At 38.4% G+C, this 24951-nt stretch overlaps 1 protein-coding gene across 1 annotated transcript in view; it reads left to right on the top strand.

Moving 5' to 3' along the window:
- SMCO2 (single-pass membrane protein with coiled-coil domains 2) overlaps window positions 1-24171 on the top strand; it is a 35737-nt gene extending 11566 nt beyond the window's left edge. The window contains exons 4-10 of the mRNA XM_070454180.1: window positions 3417-3553; window positions 4222-4371; window positions 11458-11548; window positions 14942-14998; window positions 17417-17473; window positions 18441-18613; window positions 23910-24171. Of these exons, the coding sequence (XP_070310281.1) occupies window positions 3417-3553; window positions 4222-4371; window positions 11458-11548; window positions 14942-14998; window positions 17417-17473; window positions 18441-18613; window positions 23910-24108 (864 nt within the window). The 3' untranslated portion in view covers window positions 24109-24171. The remainder of the gene's footprint in view (window positions 1-3416; window positions 3554-4221; window positions 4372-11457; window positions 11549-14941; window positions 14999-17416; window positions 17474-18440; window positions 18614-23909) is intronic.
- Window positions 24172-24951: the final 780 nt, after the last annotated feature.

Here is a 24951-nt window from a genome sequence, read left to right on the forward strand (position 1 = left end):
ACTTTCCTTCCAAGGAGTAAGCGTCTTTTAATTTCATGGCTGCAATCACCTTCTGCAGTGATTTTGGAGCCCAGAAAAATAAAGTCAGCCACTGTTTCCCCATCTATTTCCCATGAAGTGATGGGACCGGATGCCATGATCTTAGTTTTCCGAATGTTGAGCTTTAAGCCAACTTTTTCACTCTCCTCTGCTATATATAGTGCCAATTTCAGATGCCAGGTCAGTGAGCAGACTTTCCTATTTCCTGCTTTTGTTTGCATCTCTCACAAACATAATGTATTTATATAACCACTTATTGCAGATCCACTATGTGCTAGGAGAAGGAGACGACAGAGGATGAGATGGTTGGATGGCATCATCCACTCAATGCACGTGAGTTTGAGCAAGCTCCAGGAGATGATGGACAGGCAAGCCTGGTGTCCTGCAGTCCATGGGCTCGCAAACAGTCAGAGAGGACTGAGCGACTGAACAACAACAAATGTGCTAGGATATATATATGTGTGTGTATATATGTGTATGTGTGTATATATGTGTATGTGTGTATATATGTGTATGTGTGTGTGTGTGTATATATATATATATATAATTCTTTCCCTTCAGTGAGCTCACACACTAGGAGGGGCTCAGGCAAGAACAAACGTGTGTACGAAAAAATCCTCCCTAGAAGTAGCAGATGTGCTAATGAAGTACACAGAAGGGAGGGCTTAAGACTGGGGATATGACAACTGAGTTTTGAAGGATGATCTAGATAGAAGAAAAGCATTTCAGAAAGAAGGCACAGCACATGCAAAGATAAAGGAGTCAAAGAGACACAGTGTTGTGAGAGAGGAAGGCTGCAGGAAAAGGCATGACAGGCAAGCAGGCAGGCAGGATGCTGAGGTCGGGATAGAGCAGGATGCAGGCAGGAAACCAGGACACCAATAAGAGTCAGGAACTGATGAGGACTTGAGATAGGGCCCCGACTGGGATGCCATGAACAGAGATGCAGGGAGGATGAGGGAAAAGGACACTGACTGTAAAGATAAGTATTAGTGGATACTGTACTAAGTGGATATGAAATGGGTAATAAGGAGGGAAAAGAATGTCTCCCATGACAATTCAAGGACTTTCTTCCAATCTTCAGAAAGAGACATCTGGATGAATGGGGGCCATATGCAAGGGTGGGGAACTGGACAAGCTGAAGGGAAGTATGATGAGCTCCATTTTTTACTTTCCGAGGAATATGAGCTCTTCCAAAGTTGCACATAAATGGAAAGTAATGCCTTTAGCTTCCTTGTGGCTCAGCTGTTAAAGAATCCACCTGCGACACGGGAGACCTGGGTTTGATCCCCGGGTTGGGAAGATCCCCTGGAGGAGGGAAAGGCTACCCACTCCAGTATTCTGGCCTGGAGAATTCCATGGACTGTATAGTCCTCCTGGTCACAAAGAGTTGAACGTAACTGAGCAACTTTCACTTTCACCTTCAATGCCCTTGGTTTAGTTGCTAAGTCGTGTCTGACTCTTGTGACCCCATGAACTGTAGCCCGCCAGGTTCCTCTCTCCATGGGATTTTCCAGGCAAGAATCCTGGGGTGGATTGCCATTTCCTTTTCCAGGGGATCTTCCCGACCCAGGAGTCAAACCTGGGTTTCCTGCATTGCAGGCAGATTCTTTACTGACTGAGCTATGAGGGAAGCCCTTAGACTGTGTATTTTATGCAACATTAGTCTGTTATTTTAAAAACATACACATTTCTTTATGTGTTTAGTCCTTTAGGTTATATTTAGTCCTGTAGATTTTATTTGCTTATTTTTAAAGTCCTTACTGAATTTGTTACAATATTGTTCCTGTTTTATGCTTTGGGTTTTTTTTGCCACAAGGCCTGTGGGATCCTAACTCCCTGACCAGGGAGCTGAACTCATACTCTCTACATTAGAAGGGAAAGTCCTAACCACAGGACCATCAGGGAAGTCCTAGTCTCATAGATTTTTTTTAAAACTCTTTTTATTTCTATTTCTTGCCTTTTGACTCTTTTGTGATATGTTAACTACTACAGTAAAATGACTGATGATGATGAAATGTTATCACAGATTATTGACATAGACCTCTAGAGATGGTCTGGCCCAGTTTTCTTACTAGGCCAGGAAGCTGAGCTTTATGGTGGTTAAGTGACTTGTTCAACACTCAGAGCGGTAGAACAAGACTTAGACCTCCGGTTCTCTGCTTCCCAATGTGGTTGCCTTTCTCTACATCGCAGTGTTTCTGCTGCTTTTGAATATCCTGGCCAAAGATTTAGTGGAAAGAAATTCAAATTGTGGATGCCTTTTATTTACAAAGAGATATAGTGGAGATATAAGAAATAGTGGAGTCACATCATACTTGGAAAATCCAGCCTTGGTTTCTTCATCTGTAAATGTAATAATCCTTCATCTCTGGTGAGGCACCAGTGGGTTGTGAAAGCACCAGAGATAGGAACTAGGTATTCCTTAATCTGAACCCAAGTCCTAGATACAATGAAAGAGCCATGGTTTGGGAATCAGAAAACCTAGTTCAAGTTCTAGTCCGTATACTTACCAGCCATATGGGTTGGTTTCTTATGGTAGCTATAACAAGTTAGACTTAGTGGTTTAAAGCCACAAGAAAATGTATTCTGTCATAGTTCTGGAGGCCAACAATCCAAAATCAAGGGGTCAGTGAGACCACACGTCCTTGGAAGGCTTTTGGGGAGAATTTTTCCATTTATCTTCCAGGTTTTGGTGACTCCAGGCATTCCTTAGTTTGTGGCTGCATAAACTTCAATGTATGTCCATCTCCACATGAGTTTCTCTATGTCTTCTCCTCTTCTGTTTCTCATTAGGACACTCATCATAGGATTTAGGACACACCCAGGTAATCCAAGGTAATCTGATCTCAAGATCATTATTAACGTCATTACATCTGCAAAGACCCTTTTTTCCAAACAAGGTCACATTCTCAGGGGGCTTAGTATTAGGATATAGAAATATCTTTTGGGGGGGTCATCACTTAACTCACTGCACCATGTGACCTTGGCCAAATCACTAAATATGAATGAATGGCCTAGAGAAATTCAGCACCTACATTTGTCCATGTCAGGGCTGTCATTTAAAGGATGATGTGCTCGAAGGCCATTTGTAGAGGTAGGTGGATGCTGTTCCTATTGACTTGGCCAATGATCTGTACAGGTATATCAATAGGGGGCTGATCTGTTCTCCCTACTCTCCACATTCCCGCCCCAGCCTTCCTCTGTCACAGAGCAGGGGGAGTGTCAGCCTACCTCACAAATGCATCAGGGGACTCCAGCCTCGGAAATGGTCATGTGCTTGCCCCCAGAGACGAGGGCATGGGTACCATAGAGGGACCACCACCTCTTGTGACAACCCTTCTGTTCTGCTTTGCTCCCTTCATAATCTTTATCAGGATAAGTTGGAGCTGAAAGCTGGGCATGGCCAGGACCTGCAGAGTGAACAGGATGAGCAAGAAAGAGATCACGTTCAACATGAAGATCCCCAAGCATCTACATCTTTGCAGTTTTCAGAGGAGAACATCCTTGAAGAGTAAGCCTTGGTGAATGCAAGAGGGAACACTGAGTGGTGTTTTGTGGAGGGGAGCATGAAACTTAGCAGAGAGCTTATGGAAAGCTTAGAAGATTTAAAATCATCACATGTCTTGAACCACAAAACAATCACATGCACAAGTAACTACCTACCTGTTCCAGCAAGAAAGATGAAGAGGGACGTAGGGAGACCATGGGGTTCTCTTTGCATGCTCTTCTTTGGACCCTGGACTTATTACACATCTCATCACTCTTATATAATTTTCTAGAGATGAAGAATATTATAATTATTATTAAAAATGTATGGTTAAATCCTTATGGACCCGTTCCCTATGTATTTATATAACTTCTTCTCCTTCACCCAGATGTAACCACCATCCTGAAATCAACACTTAACATTCATTCCAAGCAGGGAAATTAAAAATATATCTACATTGTTTACTGAATGGAAAACATACTTTATTTTCTCCAGCCTTAAAAAAGTCTGTTAAAATGGGTATTAAATAAATATCCAAACTCCTTTCTTAATGCCTAAGTGCCTCCTGGCCTATTTTGGTGACAGAAAATGAATAAGCAGACTTATTTGCCACCTATAGAAAGAGGGTTTCAGGCTTTGTGAGATGTTTCCCATTTCCTACCTTAAAACTGATCATAATCATATCTCTGTAGGAGTCAGGAGAACATGTTCTCCCAGCTCAACCACTGGAATACACAGATGGGTCTACAAGTGAAAGAACTTGGAGCTGATCATATAGGCTGGATGGAGAAAATTAAAAATATTATTCAAAACATAAGCCTAACAGAAAACACAGTGAAGAGGTAATTGTAGGGTGTTGGGGTGGGTCAGAAAATAATGAAAAGTTTCATAGCTTCAGAAATTTACAAAACTACAGGTGTAAGGTGGTAATGTCTTTATGAAAAGAAGTATATGTGTTAAGTCACTTCAGTCGTGTCCGACTCTTTGCGACCCTATGGACTGTAGCCCACCAGTCTCCTCTGTCCACGGGATTCTCCAGGCAAGAATCCTGGAGTGGGTTGCCATTCCCTTCTCCAGGAGATCTTCCCAACCCAGGGACTGAACCTGCGCCTCTTGTCTCCTGCATTGACAGGTGCATTCTTTACCACTAGCGCCATCTGGAAAGACCTGGGAAGCAAAAGGCCTTAGAATTAAAAGTCATGTCACAGAATCTCGAAGCCTACATCAAAGTTATATGCATCTTTGCTCTCTCTTCTCCCAAGGGAAGGACTGCCTTCAGAGATTCTCTCCTTGAAGCTACATTAGCAGTTATCAAAAGGACATATTGAGGTTTCCAGTGATCCTTGAGTTTTATCCAGTATTGTCCAAAGGAATCCAACCAGTATGACATGAAAAAACTGTTAAAGTGTGCTTGAAAATGCATATTTGAATTCAAGTTAAAAGTTTCAAGGTGAAACAGAAATGACAAAGTTGTTATTTATGCAGTCACTGGCATAGAGACTGGACTTTGGAGTCAGAGGGACCCAGGTTTGAATATTGATATTGACCTTTCTTGGATAGGTTAATCAACTTTTTTTTTAAGACTTGACTGTCCTCATCTATAAAGAAGTAATGATAGCCACCTCACTGGTTTATTGCGGGTACTAAACAAAATGCCATGTGTAAAGCATTTAATATAGTCAGTACCTGATATATAATAGCAATTAATAAATGGAAGCTATTTTAAGAAATAATTCCTCTGGCTGTCTGAATCTTCCTACCACATTCCAAACTCTTTCCTACTGCAGAGCTACTCTTCTAGATGTTTCTTTGCCTTTCAGTTAAACATCTTCTTTATATTCAGTTAAACATCACCATACCTTTAGCTAAACATCTCTGTATCAGCTTTCTAACTATCCTGTTCAAGGTACTCCCCTCTTTTTTCTTCCAGAGCACAAATAATATTTGGATTTTAAAAGATTCTGTGTTTTTATTAATTCAAACTCAGCACATTAAAGTTTCTTTCCATGGGAATTCCCTACTGGTCCAGTGGTTAAGACTCCACGCTTTCACTGCAGAGGGCATGGGTTCAATCCCTAGTTAGAAAACGAAGATCTCACAAACTGTGTGGTATGGCCAAAAACTTTTTTTTTCCCTTTTTGAAACTAAGTTATAATTTACATACTGTAAAATTATATCTTTTATTGTACAGTTCTGCAAGTTTTGAAAAATGTATACTATTGTTTAGCCACCACGGTGAAGATAAAGAACACTTTCATCACTCCCCACATCCCTCATACTCTTTTATAGTTAACACCCTTCCCCAGGGTGCTAGTGACCACTTATCTATTCTCTGTCTGAACAGTTCTGCCTATTCTAGAATAGTGGAATTACATAAGTGGAATTACGCAGCATATAGCCTTTTGAGTCTACCATCTTTCTTTAGTATAAAGAATGTAATTTGAGGTTCATCCGTGTTGTACACATCAATAATTTGTTCCTTTTTGTTGCAGAACAGTATTCCCTTATATAAATATGCTACAATTTATTCTTTCACTAACTGAGGCATATTTAGGTTTTTTTTAAGCAATCATTAATAAACACACTGTAAACATCCACTTGAGTCTACCCTGGCGGCTCAGTAGTGAAGAATCTGCCTGCCAATGGCAGGAGATGTGGTTTCAATCTCTGGGTAGGGAAATCCCTTTTAGATGGAACTGGCAACCCACTCCAGAAGCTTGCCTGGGTAATCCCAGGGACAGAGGAGCCTGTCCTCTAGTGGGCTACAGTTTATGGGATCTCAAAAGAGTCGGACATGACTTAGCAACTAAAAGAGCAACACCACCACCACACTACCATGATTACTGTAGCTTTATATGAAGTCTTTAAATTAGGTAGTGAGTGCTATTCAGTTTTGTTCTAATTTTTTTCTAAGTCAAATACTAATTTTTGTTATCTGTTTTTATTCCTTTTCTTTTTTAAATTAAAATTTTATTTTATGTTGTAGTATAGTTGATTAACAACATGTTAGTTTCAGTTCAGTTCACTCAGTCACTCAGTCATGTCCAACTCTTTATGACTGCATGGACTGCAGCACGCCAGGCTTCCCTGCCCATCACCAACTCCCAGAGCTTGCTCAAACTCATGTCCATCAAGTCACTGATGCCATCCAACAATCTTATCATCTGGTGTCCCCTTCTCCTCCTGCCTTCAGTCTTTCCCAGCATCGGGGTCTTTACCAGGAGTCAGTTCTTTCCATCAGGTGGCCAAAGTATTGGACATTCAGCTTCAGCATCAGTCCTACCAATGACTATTTAGGACTGATTTTCTTTAGGATTGACTGGTTTGATCTCCTTGCAGTCCAAGGGATTCATTCTCAAGAGTCTTCTCCAACTCCACAGTTCAAAAGCGTCAATTCTTCAGGGCTCAGCTTTCTTTAGAAAGCTTTCTCACATCCATACATGACTACAGGGAAAACCATAGCTTTGACTAGACAGACCTTTGTCAGCAAAGTAATGTCTCTGCTTTTTAATATGCTGTCTAGGTTGGTCATACATTTTATTCCAAGGAGCAAGTGTCTTTTAATTTCATGCCTACAGTCACCACCTGCAGTGACTATGAGTCCAAGAAAATAAAGTCTGTCACTGTTTCCATTGTTTCCTCATGTATTTGCAAGGAAATGATGGGACCAGATGCCATGATCTTCGTTTTTTGAACGTTGAGTTTTAAGCCAGTTTTTTCACTCTCCTCTTTCACTTTCATCAAGAAGCTCTTTAGTTCTTCTTCACTTTCTGCCATAAGGGTGGTATCAGCTGCATATCTAAGGTTATTGATATTTCTTCTGGCAATTTTAATTCCAGTTTGTGCTTCATCCAGCCTGGCATTTTGCATCATGTACTCTGCATTTAAGTTAAATAAGCAAAGTGGCAATATACAGCCTTGACATACTCCTTTCTCGATTTGGAACTAGTTCATTGCTCTTGGTCCGGTTCTAACTGTTGCTTCTTGACCTGTATACAGATTTCTCAAGAGGCAGGTAAGGTGGTCTGGTATTCCCATCTCTTTAAGAATTTTCCACAGTTCGTTATGATCCACACAGTCAAAGGCTTTGTCATAGTCAATAAAACAGAAATAGAAGTTTTTCTGGAACTCTCTTGCTTTTTTGATGATCCAACGGATGTTGGCAATTTGATCTCTGGTTGCTCTGCCTTATCTAAATCCAGCTTGAACATCTGGAAGTTCACAGTTCACATACTGTTGAAGCCTGGCTTGGCAACTTTTGAGTATAACTTTGCTAGTGTCTGAGATGAGTGCAATTGTGTGGTAGTTCTTTGACATTGCCATTCTTTGGGGTTGGAATGAAAACTGACATTTCCCAGTCCTGTGGCCACTGCTGAGTTTTCCAAATTTGCTGACATATTGAGTGCAGCACTTTCACAGCATCATCTTTTAGGATTTGAACTAGCTCAACTGGAATTCTATCACCTCCACTAGCTTTGCTCGTAGTGATGCTTCCTAAGGCCCACTTGACTTCACATTTCAGGATGTCTGGCTCTAGGTGAGTGATCACACCATTGTGGTTATCTGAGTCATGAAGATCTTTTTTGTATTGCTCTTCTGTGTATTCATGCCACTTCTTTTTAATATCTTCTGCTTCTGTTAGGTCTATACCATTTATTTCCTTATTGTACCCATCTTTGCATGAAATGTTCCCTTGGTATCTCTAGTTTTATTGAAGAGATCTCTAGTCTTTCCCATTCTATTGTTTTCCTCTATCTTTTGCATTGATCACTGAGGAAGGCTTTCTTATCTCTCCTTGTCTTTATTTGGAACTATGCATTCAGATCAGCATTATCTTTCCTTTTCTCCTTTGCCTTTTGCTTCTCTTCTTTTCAGCTATTTGGAAGGCCTTGTCAGACAACCATTTTCCTTTTGGCATTTCCTTTTCTTGGGTATGGTCTTGATCACTGCCTCCTGTACAATGTCACAAACCTCTATCCATAGTTCTTCAGGCACTCTGTCTATCAGATCTAATCCCTTGAATCTATTTGTCACTTCTACTGTATAATCATCAGGAATTTTATTTAGGTCATACCTGAATGGTGTAGTGGTTTTCCCTACTTTATTCAATTTAAGTCTAAATTTGGCAATAAGGAGTTCAAGATCTGACCCACAGATCTTATTTGCTGACTATATAGAGCTTCTCCATTTTGGCTGCATAGAATATAATCAATCTGATTTCAGTATTGACCATCTGGTGATGTCGGTGTGTAGTCTTCTCTTCTGTTGTTGCTATGACCAGTGCGTTTTCTTGTCAAAACTCTGTTAGCCTTTGCCCTACTTCATTTTGGACTCCAAGGCCAAACTTGCCTGTTACTCCAAATACTTCTTGCCTTCCTACATTTGCATTCCAGTCCCCTACGATGAACTGGACATCTTTCTTGAGTGTTAGTTGTAGATCTTGTAGGTCTTTATAGAGCTGTTCAACTTCAGCTTCTTCGGCATTAGTGGTTGGGGCTTAGACTTGGATTATTGTGATACTGAATTGTTTGCCTTGGAAACAAACAGATCATTCTGTTGTTTTTGAGATTGCACCCAAGTACTGCATTTTGGACTCTTTTGTTGACTATGAGGGCTACTCCATTTCTTCTAAGGAAATGGAGTATTAGTTATTAACTATTTGTTATTAGTTAATAACTAATTACTGGCTAATTATTATTATTAGGAGTATTAGTGTGCATTAGTTTCAGGTGTGCAGCAAAGTGATCTAGTTGTACACATACATGTATCTAAGGGGCTACCTCAGTGGCTCGGTGGTAAAGAATCCACCTGCAATGCAGGAGGCATGGATTCGAACCCTGGATTGGGAAGATCCCCTGGAGGAGGAAATGGCAACCCACTCCAGTGCTCTTGCCTGAAGAATCCCATGGACAGAGGAACCTGGCCAGCTACAGCCCATAGGGTCACAAATTGGACAGGACTGAAACAACTTAGCATGCAGACCCACATACATGTATCTATTCTTTTTCAAATTCTTTCCCCATCTAGGTTATTACAGAATATTTAGCAGAGTTCCCTGTTACAGTAGGTCATTAATTTTTGTTCTAATTTTTCAAAATTTTTTAGCTATTCTACTTTTTCTTGGCTGATTTTCCACATAGGTTTTACAATCAACCTGTCAATCTTGCTGCGATTTTGATTGGAACTACCATTAATTGATAGATACATTTTGGAATAATTAATATTTAGCAATATCAACTCTTCTGATTCGTGAATACAGCATTTCTCTCTAGTTAAGTCTTTGATTTCTTCCATCAGGGTTGTGTAGTGTTCAGTGTACAGATATTTCACATTTTTTTAGATTTATATCTATTTCATGTTTTTGATTCTGTTATAAACGGTACTTAAAAATTTTCAGTTTCTTATTGTTAATAGCTAGTATATAGAAATACAGCTAACATTTTGTATTTGACTTTCCATTGTGACCTTGCTGAACTCATTTATTAGTTTTAATAGTCTTTACCGATTATTTGGAATTTTTCACATAGATAGTTACGTCATCAGCAAATAGAGACAGCTTTCTATCTTCCTTTCCAATCTGTATTCCTTTTACTTTCTTTTGTTGCCTTATTACATTGGCTAGAATTTCTAGGGTGATGTTGAGCAGGAGGAATGGCAGCAGATAGCAGACATACTTACTTAGTTCTCAGTCTTACAGGAAGAGCGAGAGCATTAGTGTGATATTATCCGGGCTTTTGTTTTTGTTTTTAAATTGCTCTTTCTCAAACTGAGAAGATTTCTTCTATTCCTAGTTTACTGAGTTGTTTTTAAAATCAGGAATGATACTGAATTTTTTCAATAGCTTTTGCTGCAGCTGTGAATGATCATATTTTTTGTTCATTTATAAATCTCTTGATATGGTGAATTATAATGATTGGTTTTTGAGTGCTGAACCAGCCTTGAATTCCCAGAATAAATACCACCTGGTCATATCATCCTTTTTATATGTTGTTGGATTCAGCTTACTAAAATGGATCTTTAACGTGTATGTTAATGAGAGATATTGACCTGTGTTTTGCTTTCTTGTAATGTCTAGTGTTAGTATCAGAATTATGTTTGGTATCAAAAAAACTTATATTTAGTATCAAAGAAAAAATTGGGATGTTTTTGCACAGTTCTCTATTTTCTGGATGAGTTTATGTAAAACTGACATAATTTCTTTCTTAACTGTTTGGTTGAATTCTCCAGTGAAGCCATATTGCCTGGAGCTTTCACTATGGCAAGATTTTAACTACAAATTTAATTTTTTTTAATGATATAGTATAGGATCAGAGGGCTGCACAGGCTACCTAGCTCTTGAGTATATTTCAGTAGTAGATTGTATCTTTTAAGGAACTTGCCCTTTTCATCTAAATTATCTAATTTATTGGCTTAAAATTATTAATAATATGTTCTCATTATATTTTTTATTTTGAAATAATTGCAAATTCACAGGAATTTTCGAAGAAATATATAGCATAACCCCATGCACCCTACCCTCAACCTTCCAAACGGTAGCATCTTGTCCAACTCAAAACCAATGGGTTGGTACTTTACCAATGATACCAATGGTATCATTAAAACCAAGAAATGGATATTGGTATTAATATTAATGACAGAGCTCATTCAGAGCTTACCAGTTATAAGTGCATTTTACATTTCTGCTTCTGTATCCAGTTAGGACTACACTTCTTTACAATTATCTAGATAACTTAGAATGTTTTTCACTTTCTTGAATTGCATTTATAACTTCCCATTCCAACACAATCACCACCCAGGAGTCCCCTTTATACAGGAATAGGATTTCATTTTTGAAAGGTCAGAAGTGATCTTTCAAGATAAAAAAAGATTATCCCTTGGGGATTTTTCTTAAGCCACAGGACTAAGTCCCTCTCTTGGTCTGTTTGCAGCTTATTAAGTGAGGTTATATCCCTGGAGGGCCAAATTGAAAAGCTGGGATCAAACCAGGACCTTGACTCTGATCAGGGGGTGAACATGGAGGTAAGCTGAAGGCTTGGGAGAAAATCGGGGAGGTTGTGGGGACTCTGTAACCTCTTCCCACCCCATCTGTTGTTTAACATGTCATAAGAATTAAAGGGTTTCCCTGGCAGTCCGATGGTTAAGGCTCCAAGCCTCCACTGTAGAGGACACAGGTTTGATCCCTGGTATGATGGATCTCGTGGTCAGTTCTGAGCACATTTTACCTAGGTACCACCACTCCTATTCTCTAACAACACACTAAAAGGCTAGACTTTTCTGTTCTACCTAGAAATTCAGTCAAATTTGGCAGGTTTTCATCCCAATGCCACTTGAAATAATGAAGAGTTCCTTAAGAGAAAAGTTCTCATCTTAATATCTGTATCCCAATACCTACCAGTTCAGAAAAAAAAAAAAAAAACATGCAAGAAATACATATTTGTGAAGAACTGCATCCCTAGAACATAAGAGATAGATTTGTGTTTGTCTTTGATACCTTCATGAAGAGTTCTTACGTTGGTTTTCACAGTATCCAAAGCTTTCTTATTGTTTTTGTCTCCTTGCATTTCTTAGAGATTCTTTTCTGAGAAAGGTTTACTTTTCCCTTTTTAAGAGTCATAGAATATTAGAAAAGTAGGTACCAACTTTGGATAAGAATTAACTTTCAGAGCCCTGGCTGGTAGTTTTTCTTCTCTAATAAACTTCAGGCATTTGAAGAACAGTCTCTAAAAATGGAAAAAGTCTGTGTCTAACTACATTTTTTTTTTTTACTGAAATTGCCAGATTCTGCTTTATTCAAGCCAAATTTAAATTAAGTAAATTTCAAAAGAAGGAGAAAAAATGCCTCTTTTACAGTGGGAAATAATATTTATTTCGACCTCTCACATATTAAAAGCCATGTAAAGATTTTTCACCGAGGGAAAAAACTGCTTTAACTATGACTTAGTGCAACATTTTGACGTAGCAACCTCACTTTGTGCTAGTTGGAAAATCAGCTTTTTTTCCCCACTATCTAGGGTTTTGGAAATTGAAAACTATGAAGAAAGGGAAGAGGACAAAGGCCAAGAAACATTTTTCCCCTTAAAAAATTTCCTCCAAAAGTCAGAAAATACAGAAATGTGGGTTCACCGGAGGAAAGGACAGGGAGGGATGGATATCAAAAGAATGAAGAGAGAAAAAAGAGCACAGAGACAAATAGCAATGAGATTAAGAAAACAAATCAACAGGGGCTTGGGATAATATGAAAAGGGAAAAGAATCCAAAAAGGAATGGAAATGTGTGTAACTGAATCATTTTGCTGTATAGCTGAAACTAACAAAGAATTGTAAATCAACTATACTCAGTATAAACTTTTAAAAAATAACTTAGAAATATAAATAAATAAAATTAAACAGACATACTTTGAAAATGCAAACTAAATATGAAAAAGGAAGGCATCATGAGGATTCTCTATCCTGGAAATATATGGCTTTGCACACACTCTAAAAAAATGGGCACAGACTTGAAAACTAGAAACAGCCCAAATATGCACCAACTGGTGAGTGGATAAACTGTGGTATGTACTAAATGATGGAATGTTATTCAGAGATTAAAAAGAGACTTCTTAATCATCCAACAACATATCTAAATCTCAAGTGCATGATGCTAAGTGAAAGAAGCCAGACTTGAAAGATTGCATACTTCATGATCCCATTTCTGCACCATTCTGAAAAAGAAAAAACCATAGGAATGAAAAATAGACTAGTGGTCACTGGCTGCAGTGGGGAAAGGCCGGAGAAAGGAACACAAAGAAGTTTGGGGTGTGATGGAAATATTCCATATCTTGCTGTAGTGGTGATTGTGTACCAGGGACAGGATGCGTATGTCAAAATTTGTAGCACGGTACACTTTTAAAAGATAAGTTTTACGTTATGTAAATTGTACCTCAATAAATGTGACTTTAAAAATTGACACAACTCTGTCCTAAGACTAAAGACTGATGGAAAAGGCTGTGTAAAAACAAACACAGTAATATAACAAGTAAGGAACTTTAAATACAATTGTTACAGAAGCAAAGTCCTAAGAATGGCTTTAGGTTTACTCTGGTGGAGGGAAAAGTGAAAGTGAAGTGAAAGTCACTCAGTTGTGTCCAACTCTTTGGGACCCATGGAATTCTCCAGGCCAGAATACTGGAGTGGGTAGCCTTTCTATTCTCCAGGGGATCTTCCCAACCCAGGGATCGAACCCAGGTCTCCCACATTGAAGGCAGATTCTTTACCAGCTAAGCCACAAGGGAAGCTGAAGCATACTGGAGTGGGTAGTCTATCCCTTCTCCAGGGGATCTTCCCAACCCAGGAATTGAACTGGGGTCTCCTGCATTGCAGGCGGATTCTTTATCAAGTGAGCTATTGTTAGAAATAGCTATAGGAAAAGCAATGTGTGGGAAAGTTCAAGGAGAAGTAAATTAATAAGTAGTATCACATGTATTGAACTTCCCTGTTGCTCAAGTGGTAAAGAATCTGCCTGTGATACAGGAGACCAAGGTTCAATCCCTGGGTTGGGAAGATCCTCTGGAGAAGGTAATGGCAATCCACTCCAGTATTCTTGCCTGGAGAATTCCATAGACAGAGAAGTCTGGCTCCAATATTCTTGCCTGGAGAATTCCATGGACAGAGAATGCTGGCGGGCTACAGTTCATGGGATTGCAAAGAGTCAGACACGACTGAGTGACTAACACACACACACATCACATGTATCGGCTCATTTATTTCTCATGAGTAAATGGAATGACTCAAAGCATGAAAGAGGGAGGACGGGGAAATTGGTGAAAGTATTTAAACACACACACATCAGAAACAAATTTATGAGATCTTTAAGCTGAGGAAAGGACTTTGAAGTAGCCTGATATTGAGTCCACAAAGCTTTCTGAAATATCTCTATGACAATAACTTTCATCCTGAGACTGATTCCTATCTCAGTTACCTTTGGTACAATTATCTTTGATAATTACTGTGCAAAGATACTTACTAGGGCACTGCGTAAAATGTGATTATTATCTCACAGCTCCTTTTTAAATAATTAAATCACACAATTCAGGGGTTGGTGATGAATGAACTTGGGGAAAAAAAAGAGGGTGTAGATTATACATTTTCTATAGGCAGTTTGAGGGTAAACACTCTTATTGCTTGTATCCAACAAGCACAATGCCTAACTCCATGGCCACTTACATAGGATGTGGCCAATGACGTATTTTTGATTTGATTTAATGTTGATTTTGCAGATCAGCATCCAGAACAGGATGGAAGAAAACCCAGCTTCTATTAAATCTCAGACTATTTGATCATGAATGAGCATTCTTCTAAAAAATTGTCATTTGTTCTTTTTCAGTTTCACACATCATTTGTTACATCTTTTGTCCTATACTCTTTTGTTTTAAAGGAGAAGATCATGGAAATTAAAAAGCAAATAGGAGAAATGGATAACAATTTTGTCAAGGTAATGATAAAATGTCTTTAAAGAAGAAAAATAGTTCTGCAAAGAAATTTCAAATTTTAGTGAATGGAATCCAAAATTCAACAAAACAAGACTCAGAATTTTAGACCTAGATGGGAACTTACTATTATTTATGTCTGTATTTCCACATGAAAAGAGTCTTGTGCTTGCAGTCTAATTAAAAAATATTACAGTACTGATGAACTTATTTTCAGGGCAGGAATAGAGAAACAGCCATAGAGAACAACAGACTTTTGGACGCAGCAGGGGAAGAAGAAGGAGCAAAGAACTGAGAGAGTAGCACTGAAATATACACACTACCGTGTGTTAATAGATGCTAGTGGGAAGTTGCTGTGACATAGAGGGAGCTCAACTCCTCTGTGCTCTGTGACAGCTTAGCGGGTGGGATGATGGGGTGGGAGGGAGGGTCAAGAGGGAGGGGATATATGTATACTTATGGCTGATTCACATTGCTGTACCACAGAGACCAATACAACCTTGTAAAGTAATTGTCCTCTAATTAAAAGTAAATACAAAAAAGAATATAAAAACTATTTTTTCTTCTAACAAAAGTAATGCATGCTTATTTTAATAGTTAAAAAATTATAAAAGTATTGCATATAAAAAGAAAAATAAAACCACTCTCAAAAATAAACACAGTGAACATTTTAGTATATTTATATTCTTCTAAATGTTTTAATATATATATTATAATATTATTATTTTAATGAGTTAATATTACATATATTGTTTTGCAACTTGCTTTTTCATTTAGCATTTTTCTTCAACAACTTTCTATGCCACTAGATGTCCTTTTACTTTTCATGGTTTATATGAGGCAGGATTTGATTTTTGGATTTATTAAACTTATTTTGTTAGATATTTGTGGTTTTATAATCAATTACAAACTATACCTCAAAAATCCATAACTTTTCTTGCTTTTGCAAGTAATTTTTAAGGATTAGTTTCCAGAAATGGCACCTCCTTGAATCACAGGACACTCTTTTTTCTGTTAAGGCTTGGCTTTTCAACATATCCTACAAGTCTATTATGGGATGATTAATTAAAAACCTTTCTAAGCATTATTTACTCAGGACATATGTGCAAATGGCATTTGCATCTCAGAAGAGGATGATTTGCTTTCAGCCTGTACCTTGATCTTACTGAGATACATGGGAAGAAAAGAGGAACAAGACACTTTTTGTGGACAGCACTTTTACTAAACTCTAAGGGAGAAAGTGAGAGGAACTAAAAAGCCTCTTGATGAAGTGAAAGAGGAGAGTGAAAAAGTTGGCTTAAAGCTCAACATTCAGAAAACTAAGATCATGGCATCTGGTCCCATCACTTCATGGGAAATAAATGGGGAAACAGTGGAAAGTAGTGTCAGACTTTATTTTGGGGGGGCTCCAAAATCACTACAGATGTTGATTGCAGCCATGAAATTAAAAGACACTTACTCCTTGGAAGGAAAGTTATGACTAACCTAGAGAGCATATTAAAAAGCAGAGACATTACTTTGCCAACAAAGGTTCGTCTAGTCAAGGCTATGGTTTTTCCAGTGGTCATGTATGGATGTGAGAGTTGGACTGTGAAGAAAGCTGAGTGCCAAAAAATTGATGCTTTTGAATTGTGGTGTTGGAGAAGACTCTTGAGAGTCCCTTGGACTGCAAGGAGATCCAACCAGTCCATCCTAAGGGAAATCAGTCCTGAATATTCATTGGAAGGACTGATGCTGAGGCTGAAACTCCAATACTTTGACCACTTCACGTGAAGAGTTGACTCATTGGAAAAGACCCTGATGCTGGGAGGGATTCGGGGCAGGAGGAGAAGGGGACAACAGAGGATGAGATGGTTGGATGGCATCACTGACTCGATGGACATGAGTTTGAGTAAACTCTGGGAGTTGGTGATGGGCAGGGAGGCCTGGTGTGCTGCGATTCATGGGGTCGCAAAGAGTCAGACACGACTGAGCGGCTGAACTGAACTGAGCTGAATGCCCAAATATTCAAACATAATGAAGACTTACATTTATACATTGTAAATTTTAAAATAGTTTAAAAAAATATAGTTTTATTTTTTTCTCAGAAACATACTATGTTTCTCCAACTAGTGTCCTGGTAAAAGTTTAAGAAGCAAGGAAAAAGTAGTAGATAGAGAAAAAAATTATTTGTAATACGCTGCTATTGTGAAAATTTATATCTTTGAAGTATTGAAAATAATTTATTGATCTTGTGGTGATACCTTCTGCAATTTATTGTGATCGCACAATGAATTTTTTCTAAGAGGAAGGGTTTTACTGAATAAAAGTAAGTTTCAGTGAAGCCTCCCCACAACTTAGTGGTATCAGAATGAGTATGGTTTCATTGTATAAACTAGAAAATGTAACTTCTATTTTACCCAAAATTGTGGGTGTCTTTTCAGGAAGATGCTTGTGATGAAGCTCATAAATTAAAGGAAAAACTCATTACAAGAATAGAGGTAAGATTTCACAGTTACACAAGTTCAAATAATGATAAAATGAAATTATTTAAATCTACACACAGAGGTTATTCTTTCCCTGGAAGTTGAGTGTATACCACACACTGGTCTCTTTCTACCTCTTCCTCCCCTCCTGAACTTCTGCTTTGGACTGACAGAACGTCTCACAGCTGTGGTGTACTTCCAAGCTCTCATACCCTGGGGCTGCTCCTTCAGCTCCTCCATCTGCAGCTTATCCTCCATGTCTACATATTATCCACTCTTCAAAGCTCAACTCAAATGTCCTCTCATCTCCCAGACCTCCCCCAATATCCCCTAGCCAGAAAAATGACTCCATCTGAACTCCTCACACAAGAGTTTATACACTGAGGTAAATGTGAATGCATGAGTGAAACAATGAATTAATGAATGAATGAACCTGTCACCCATTCAGAGGTGCTTAATCATCCCATCTATCCTAGAGGAGATGTCCCCAAACCAAACCTCAGCTACTGTGTCCTCACATTTTTTACTTTCTCTTTAGCATGTATTTTAGTCTATAGTTATCTAATGAATATATGCATTTAGTTGTTTATTGCTTACCACCCAAACCTTATAAACACACATAGAATTCTTTGTCCCTTTTGTTAAAAAACACATGCATAACAGAATGCCCATGTCTTATCTATTTTGTTACCTGCCACATCCTAGAATAGTGCCTGGTGGAGTCAGTCAAATAAATATGTTTTGCATGGATGAAAAAATTGAATAGATGAATTCAATAAAAGAATAGTTATCTTTCTATCTGAATACTCTGTGAATGTGTAAGTTTCTTTCCTTAGGTGAGTACACAGTTAGTACACATGACTCACGTGTGATTTGCAACACACTTTATGTGTTCTGGAGGAAAGATACTTGGCATCACCTCCAATGAGAAGGGCAGACAATGAGAATCAGTTTTTTAAATGATCGCTCTTTTTGTTCCCAGAACTTTTGCAAGGACATGGCTCTGCTGGATACGAAGTTGGGGATGTACCAAATGCAAGGGAATCCAGACTCTCAGAGTCCTGAAGAAATGGGCATGTATGAAAGGGAGCCCCTGCTTCTTCAGGCTTCATCACCATCCTTGGAGGAGAGCTCCCCTCCCCACATAACAACATGGTGAGTTAGACACAGGGATCTCTGGAGACTGACAGAGTCCCCCAAATAAATGGACTATAGTAAGATTGAATTTCGTCAAGGAATTTATTTTTTTATAAATTATTTATTACTCTTCTTTAAAACTTTAAGTTGTAATATTTTTCTTCTTAATATTTTTAAAATTTTCAATCAGTATTTTCTTTCATTTACTGGCCACGTTGCATGGCTGGTGGGATCTTAGTTCCCCTACCAGGGATTGAACCCTGGCTATAGTAGTTAAAGCACCAAATCCTAACCACTGGCCCACCAGGGAATCCCCGAGACATATGCCTATTGCAATAGATATAAATATAGACATAGATATAGATATAGATATTTCTTTCTTAACGTTTTAGATAACTACATATATATGTATTCTTGCTTAGTCACCAAGTCATGTCCGACTCTCGCCAACTCAATGGACTATAGCCTGTCAGTCTCCTCTGTCCATGGAATTTTCCAGGCAAGAATACTGGAGTGGGTTGCCATTTCCTTCTCCAGGGGATCTTTCCAATCCAGGGACTGAAACTGCATCTCAAGCATTGGCAGGTGGATTCTTTACCAGTGAGAAACCTGGGAAGCCCCAGAAAACTACATATACGTAAATTTTAAAGAATGGTGTCTGCAAGCTATAATGCAGCCACCTCTACTGAAAGAACATACCTGCTAAGCAGATTTGAAAACCTTTGTTTGCTAGGCAGGGTGGCTCTCCCTTGTATGATATTGAAGACACACATGCTGGCAAATTCTGACTCTGGATCTTTTATTCTGGAGATGCCATACCATCATATATGCCTTGAGTAGTACTTTCCTCTAAGAAAGATATTTTTAAATCTTTTTTTATTTTGTTTTATTCTTTTGTTAGAGAAAATGTGAAAATTAAGTAGACTCTGGCTATGTTTTCACACACAAACACATATGTGCACAAATACTATTAACTCAGTTTTATAAAAATATAATGAAAATGGTATAAAAACCATTTTATCTCTTTTGCTTAAGAAAGCTCTTTTGATTCTTTATCCCCAAGCACTAACCCAAGTAGAATCTTCAGCTCTCTCTTTTGTGTGTGCTCATAATCCCAACATAGTGCCCACAGCATACTATTGTAGTTAAATTATTTCCAATCTGTCTTATCTTAATAACCCATGGGCTACTTGAAGGCAGGAGTCTTGATCATTTGTGGATATTAAATATAAAATATGTTCATCATGCTCAACAAATATTTAACCTATTTATTAATTAAAGTAACAGGTGAAGAGTGATGTTGATGGTGAAGTAAGGGCCATCAAAGAAAGCTTCCTCCTCTATAAAAATCAATGAGGGAGCTGGAAAAAATGGTCAGAATCAACTTTTTCAAAATTCTGTAAAGTAAATATTTAGTATTCAGAAAAGATAAAGAACTCTTGAAACTCAACAGCAAAAGACAAACAGCCTAATTTTTAATATAAGCAAAAAACTCAAATAGAAATTTCTTCAAAGAAGATATACAAATGGCCAAAAATCACTTGAAAATATTTTCAGAAAAAGCACAATGAAAGCATTATTGACCTTTGTGGAAATGCAAATCGAAATCATAAGATACTGGGAATTCCCTGGCGATCCAGTGATTAGGACTTGGTGTTTTCATTGCCAAGGCCCAGTTCTGATCCCTGGTCAGGGAACTAAGATCCCACAAGCCAAAATAAATAAACAAATAAATAATGAGATATCACTTTACACCTCTAGTTCAGTTCAGTTCAGTTCAGTTGCTCAGTCATGTCCGACTCTTTGCAACCCCATGGACTGCAGCACGCCAGGTCTCCCTGTCCACCACCAATTCCCAAAGCTTACTTTACACCACTAAGGTAACTATAATTAAAAAGACAGATGATGACAAGCATTGGAAAGGATGTGGAGAAATTAGAATCCTCAGACAGTGTTAGTGGGATTGTAAAATGGTGCAAGCACTTTGGAAAAGAGTTTGACAGTTCCTGAAAATGTTAAGCTACCATATGATCCACTTGTAAGTATGCACCCAAAGAACTGAAAATATATGTCCACATAAGAATCTGTATATGAGTATTCACAGTAGCTAAAAAGTGGAAACATTACAAATACTCATCAACGGATTAAATAGGTGAACAAAATGTGGTATATCCATACAATGGAATATTATTCTGCCATGAAAAACAGTAAAGTATCTATACATGCTACAACATGAATGACCCTTGAAAACATTATGCTAAGTGAAAGAAGTCAGACCCAAAAGGCCACATATTATATCACTTCATTCATATAAAGTATTAAAAATAGGAAAATCCAGGTATGCAGAAACTAGATTAGTGGCTGCCAGGCCTAGGGATAGTGAAAAATAGGGAGTGACTGTTTGGGGGTGGGGGGATTTTGATGAAAATTTTCTGGAATTAGTGATGATGGTTGTACAATCTTGTGAATAAACTAAAAGCCACTGAATTATACACTTTAAAGAGTAAGTTTTATGGCAAGTGAATTATATCTCAAAAACAGACAAATAAGTGAGTAAGTGAATGTCATTTGGTGATCACTTAATTGTGTTATGGGCTTCCTTGATAGCTCAGTTGGTAAAGAATCTGCCTGCAATGCAGGAAACCCCAGTTCGATTCCTGGGTTGGGAAGATCCCCTGGAGAAGGGATAGGCTACCCACTCCAGTATTCTTGGGCTTCCCTTGTGGCTCAGATGGTAAAGAATCTGCCTGCAATGAGGAGACCTGGATTTGATCCCTGGGTTGGGAAAATCCCCTGGAGAATGGAAAGGCTACCCACTCCAGTATTCTAGCCTCGAAAATTCCATGGACAGTCCATGGGGTCGCAAAGTGTCTGACATAACTGAGTGACTTTCACTTTCACTTAATTGTGTTATACAGGCAGATAACCCAGGTTAGTTGGTCATCTTTCATCACATAACTGGCTTCAGAGATGGCTCAAGTGGTAAGGAATCTGCCTGCCAATGCATAAGGCCCAGGAGACATGGATTCAATCCCTGGGTCAGTAAGATCCTCTGGAAGAGGAAATGGCAACCCATTCCAGTATTCTTGCCTGGAGAATCCGATAGACAGATTTGCCTTGTGGGTTACAGTCCGTGGGGTCACAAAGCATCAGGCACAACTGCGCAGGCACACACATCACAGAATTACATCCTAGTAAAGACTGTCTAAGACTTTTATGAGTCTCCTGTCAGAGAACTGGAAACATTCTGATTCCACTAAAGCATATTTATACATTATCCCTTTTCAGGAGGTTTATCTTCCAAAGTCAATTACTCTGTACCAATTTTGTTGTTTTTAGCTTCAGAGGGTGGCCTCTTCCTGGTATTATCCCCAATCCCTCAATTCTCTTATAGTTTTCTTCTATTTATTGGCCACATATAATGTGAACATTTGGAAAAGATTAAAGATTTTATGCAAGGAAAGTTCTTTTTTTTTTTTTAATTGATGTTGGGGCTTCCTCGGTGGCTCAGACAGTGAAGATATCTGCTTGCAAAGCAGGAGAAACTGGTTCAATTCCTGGGTCAGGAAGACCCCCTGGAGGAGAAAACCCACTCCAGTATTCTTGCCTAGAGAATTCCATGGACAGAGGAGCCTGGTGGTGATGTGAAGAGTCATACATGACTTAGAAACTAGGCAGCAATAACTGATTATATTAAAGTTATAGGATTATAGTTTTTCATTTCTCTATTTTCCAAGTTATCTGCAATTTAGAAAAAAAAAAACTATTTTCTCTTTAAAAATTAATGTTAAAATGTGGTGTTGTTTTGGAAAATGTTCCAGCTTAGTATTTCCAAATATGATTAGTTTTGGAATTTAGGAAGATAGTGTTTATTTACGAGGTATGTGTTGGTAGTGAGTCATTTTTCTTTGCATAAGAAGGAACAAATCTAGATTTAGTGCTCCTGGAGGACAGGCTATTTCTGCTTCACCTCGCTAGCCATCAAAGTCTCTTTCAAACAGAGTATTTTAACATCACTGGCTCTTTAATAAATATGTGAAGTAGAAGCAATTATTTGTGTACCTGCCAAGAGATAACCAGTAGCAATAATGCCAAGATACTTGGCTCAGGTTCATGGAATCCAAAGAGTTGGGTCACAAAATATACACATAACTAGCTTTAACTGTGCCCTAGACTTTCTCTTCTGAAATGTATTATAGAAAGTAATTATGTCCAGGTAACTGGATTATCTGTGACATTTCTTTTAGTTCTTTCTGTCTTTCTGGATTTTCCAGATCTTCTACCCTAATCATGTATTGCATTTCTAATTAGATAATAATGCAAAAACTTCAAAGCAAATAAATACAATGCAAAAAGGGCATGTCTGGTGGTGGGATAAAACCGGGGTTAAAGAGAGCTGAATTCACTTGTCACATGGTATTTTGTACCCTGAGGAAAATCTAGCTAGTTGGCTGTGCCCTTATTTCTCCCCAAACAGACTTCCTGCACCCCACAAGTGAAGTAAGGGTGGCAGTAACCACTGGATGTGAGACCAGCATTTCAAAGCAAAGAGCTCCACAGCATCAGGGTTTTATTGTCTCATGGCTACAGAATCTTAGAATTCCAATGCCAGCCCTAGGATGGACTTAAGTCTATCTACTCCAAGTTCCTTCTTTTGCAGACATCAACAGCAGTTAGGAGAAGTTCAATTATTTACTTGAAGTTGTAGAGCTACACAGATGGAGGAACCAGGAGTCACATCAGTGTGATTTTCTTCAGAATGTTCTTTTGTTTGTTTATTTACTTATCTACCTATTGATTAATTGGTTGATGTATAGCTCATTTATAATATCATATTGGTTTCAGGTAAAGGGGCTTCCAAGGTGACTCAGTGGTAAAGAATCCGCCTGCGATTGCAGGAGATGCGGGTTCAATCCCTGGGTCGGGAAGATTCCCTGAAGGAGGAAATGGCAACCCACTCCAGCATTCTTGCCTGGGAAATCCCATGAACAGAGGTGCCTGGTGGACTGCAGTCTATGGGGTTGCAGAAAAGTCAGACACGATTAAACACTCTTGGACAGATTTATACAACATAGTGATTTAATATTTTTATAGATTATACTGCATTTAAATTTATTATGAAATAATAGCTATACTTCCCTGTACTATACAATATATCCGTGTTGCTTATTCATTTTGTACATTATAGCTTGTGTCTCTTAATTTCTAGCCCTATCCTGCCCCTCCCCTCTGCCCTCTTCCCACTGGTAACCACTAGTTTGTTCTCTACATCCTTCAGATGTTCTTAACCACAAATGTCTTTCTTTCCTTCTAGGAAATGTGCACTGAGGATTTTCATCATGTTTTATGTCCTCACCTTGACTGGACTTTCATGTTACATACTGTTTTTTGATGCTACGTTTATCTTTGAAAAGGTGCTCCCTACAATTCTTGGGCGCCGCAGGATGTGGGAACTGCGGGAGATTCTTACACCTTTCTTGAATTTGGAAGTGGAAGACTTGCTACCTTCTTAAAGATACAGAAGTTACTGTTACCCTACTGACTTTCTTCCCAATAAAATGCTGGCTGTTCTTGTATTATGATGGTTAACTTATTTTTTGAAAAACACTATAGAGTGGAATATTACTCAGCTATGAAAAAAGAATGCATTTGAGTCAGTTCTACTGAGGCAGATGAACCTAGAGCCTATTATACAAAGTGAGGTAAATCAGAAAGAGAAAGATATCATATACTGACACATATACATGGAATCTAGAAAGATGGTACTGATGGTCTGTTTTCGAGGCAGTTTCAAAGGAGATGCAGATGTAAGCAACAGACTTACAGTCACAGTGGAGCAGGGAGACAGTAGGATGGCTTGAGAGCGTAGTACTGAAACATGTACATTACCACATGTAAAGTAGACAGTGGGAATTTGCTCTTTGATGAGGGGAACCCAAAGCTGGTGCTGCATGATAACCTAAAGGAGTGTGACGGGGAGGAGATAGGATGGAGGTTTAAGAGAGAGGGGACATATGTATCCCCATGGCTGATTCATGCTGATGTATGGCAGAAGCCATCACAATGTTGTAGAGAAATTATCTTCCAATTAAAAATAAAATTAAGAAACAAAACCCTAGAGCATATTTCGTGGAGGACATTATAGTTATGCAGAAATTGCTGATAAAAGATAGAAAAAAAATGAAAGCAGTTATCTTTATCCTCATGACTCACAATGAATCTTTGCACACATTTTTAAAAACATTTCTTTCAAACTACTAACCTGTCTTCTCCCCCAACCTTGTGGACATTGAGACTAAGTATTACTTTCATGGGTGGTTGTTCCCTCCATTTTGACCTCTGATATCTCAGAAAGG

Source organism: Odocoileus virginianus, chromosome 23 (assembly GCF_023699985.2).
Source record: "Odocoileus virginianus isolate 20LAN1187 ecotype Illinois chromosome 23, Ovbor_1.2, whole genome shotgun sequence".
Taxonomy (NCBI): Eukaryota; Metazoa; Chordata; class Mammalia; order Artiodactyla; family Cervidae; genus Odocoileus; species Odocoileus virginianus.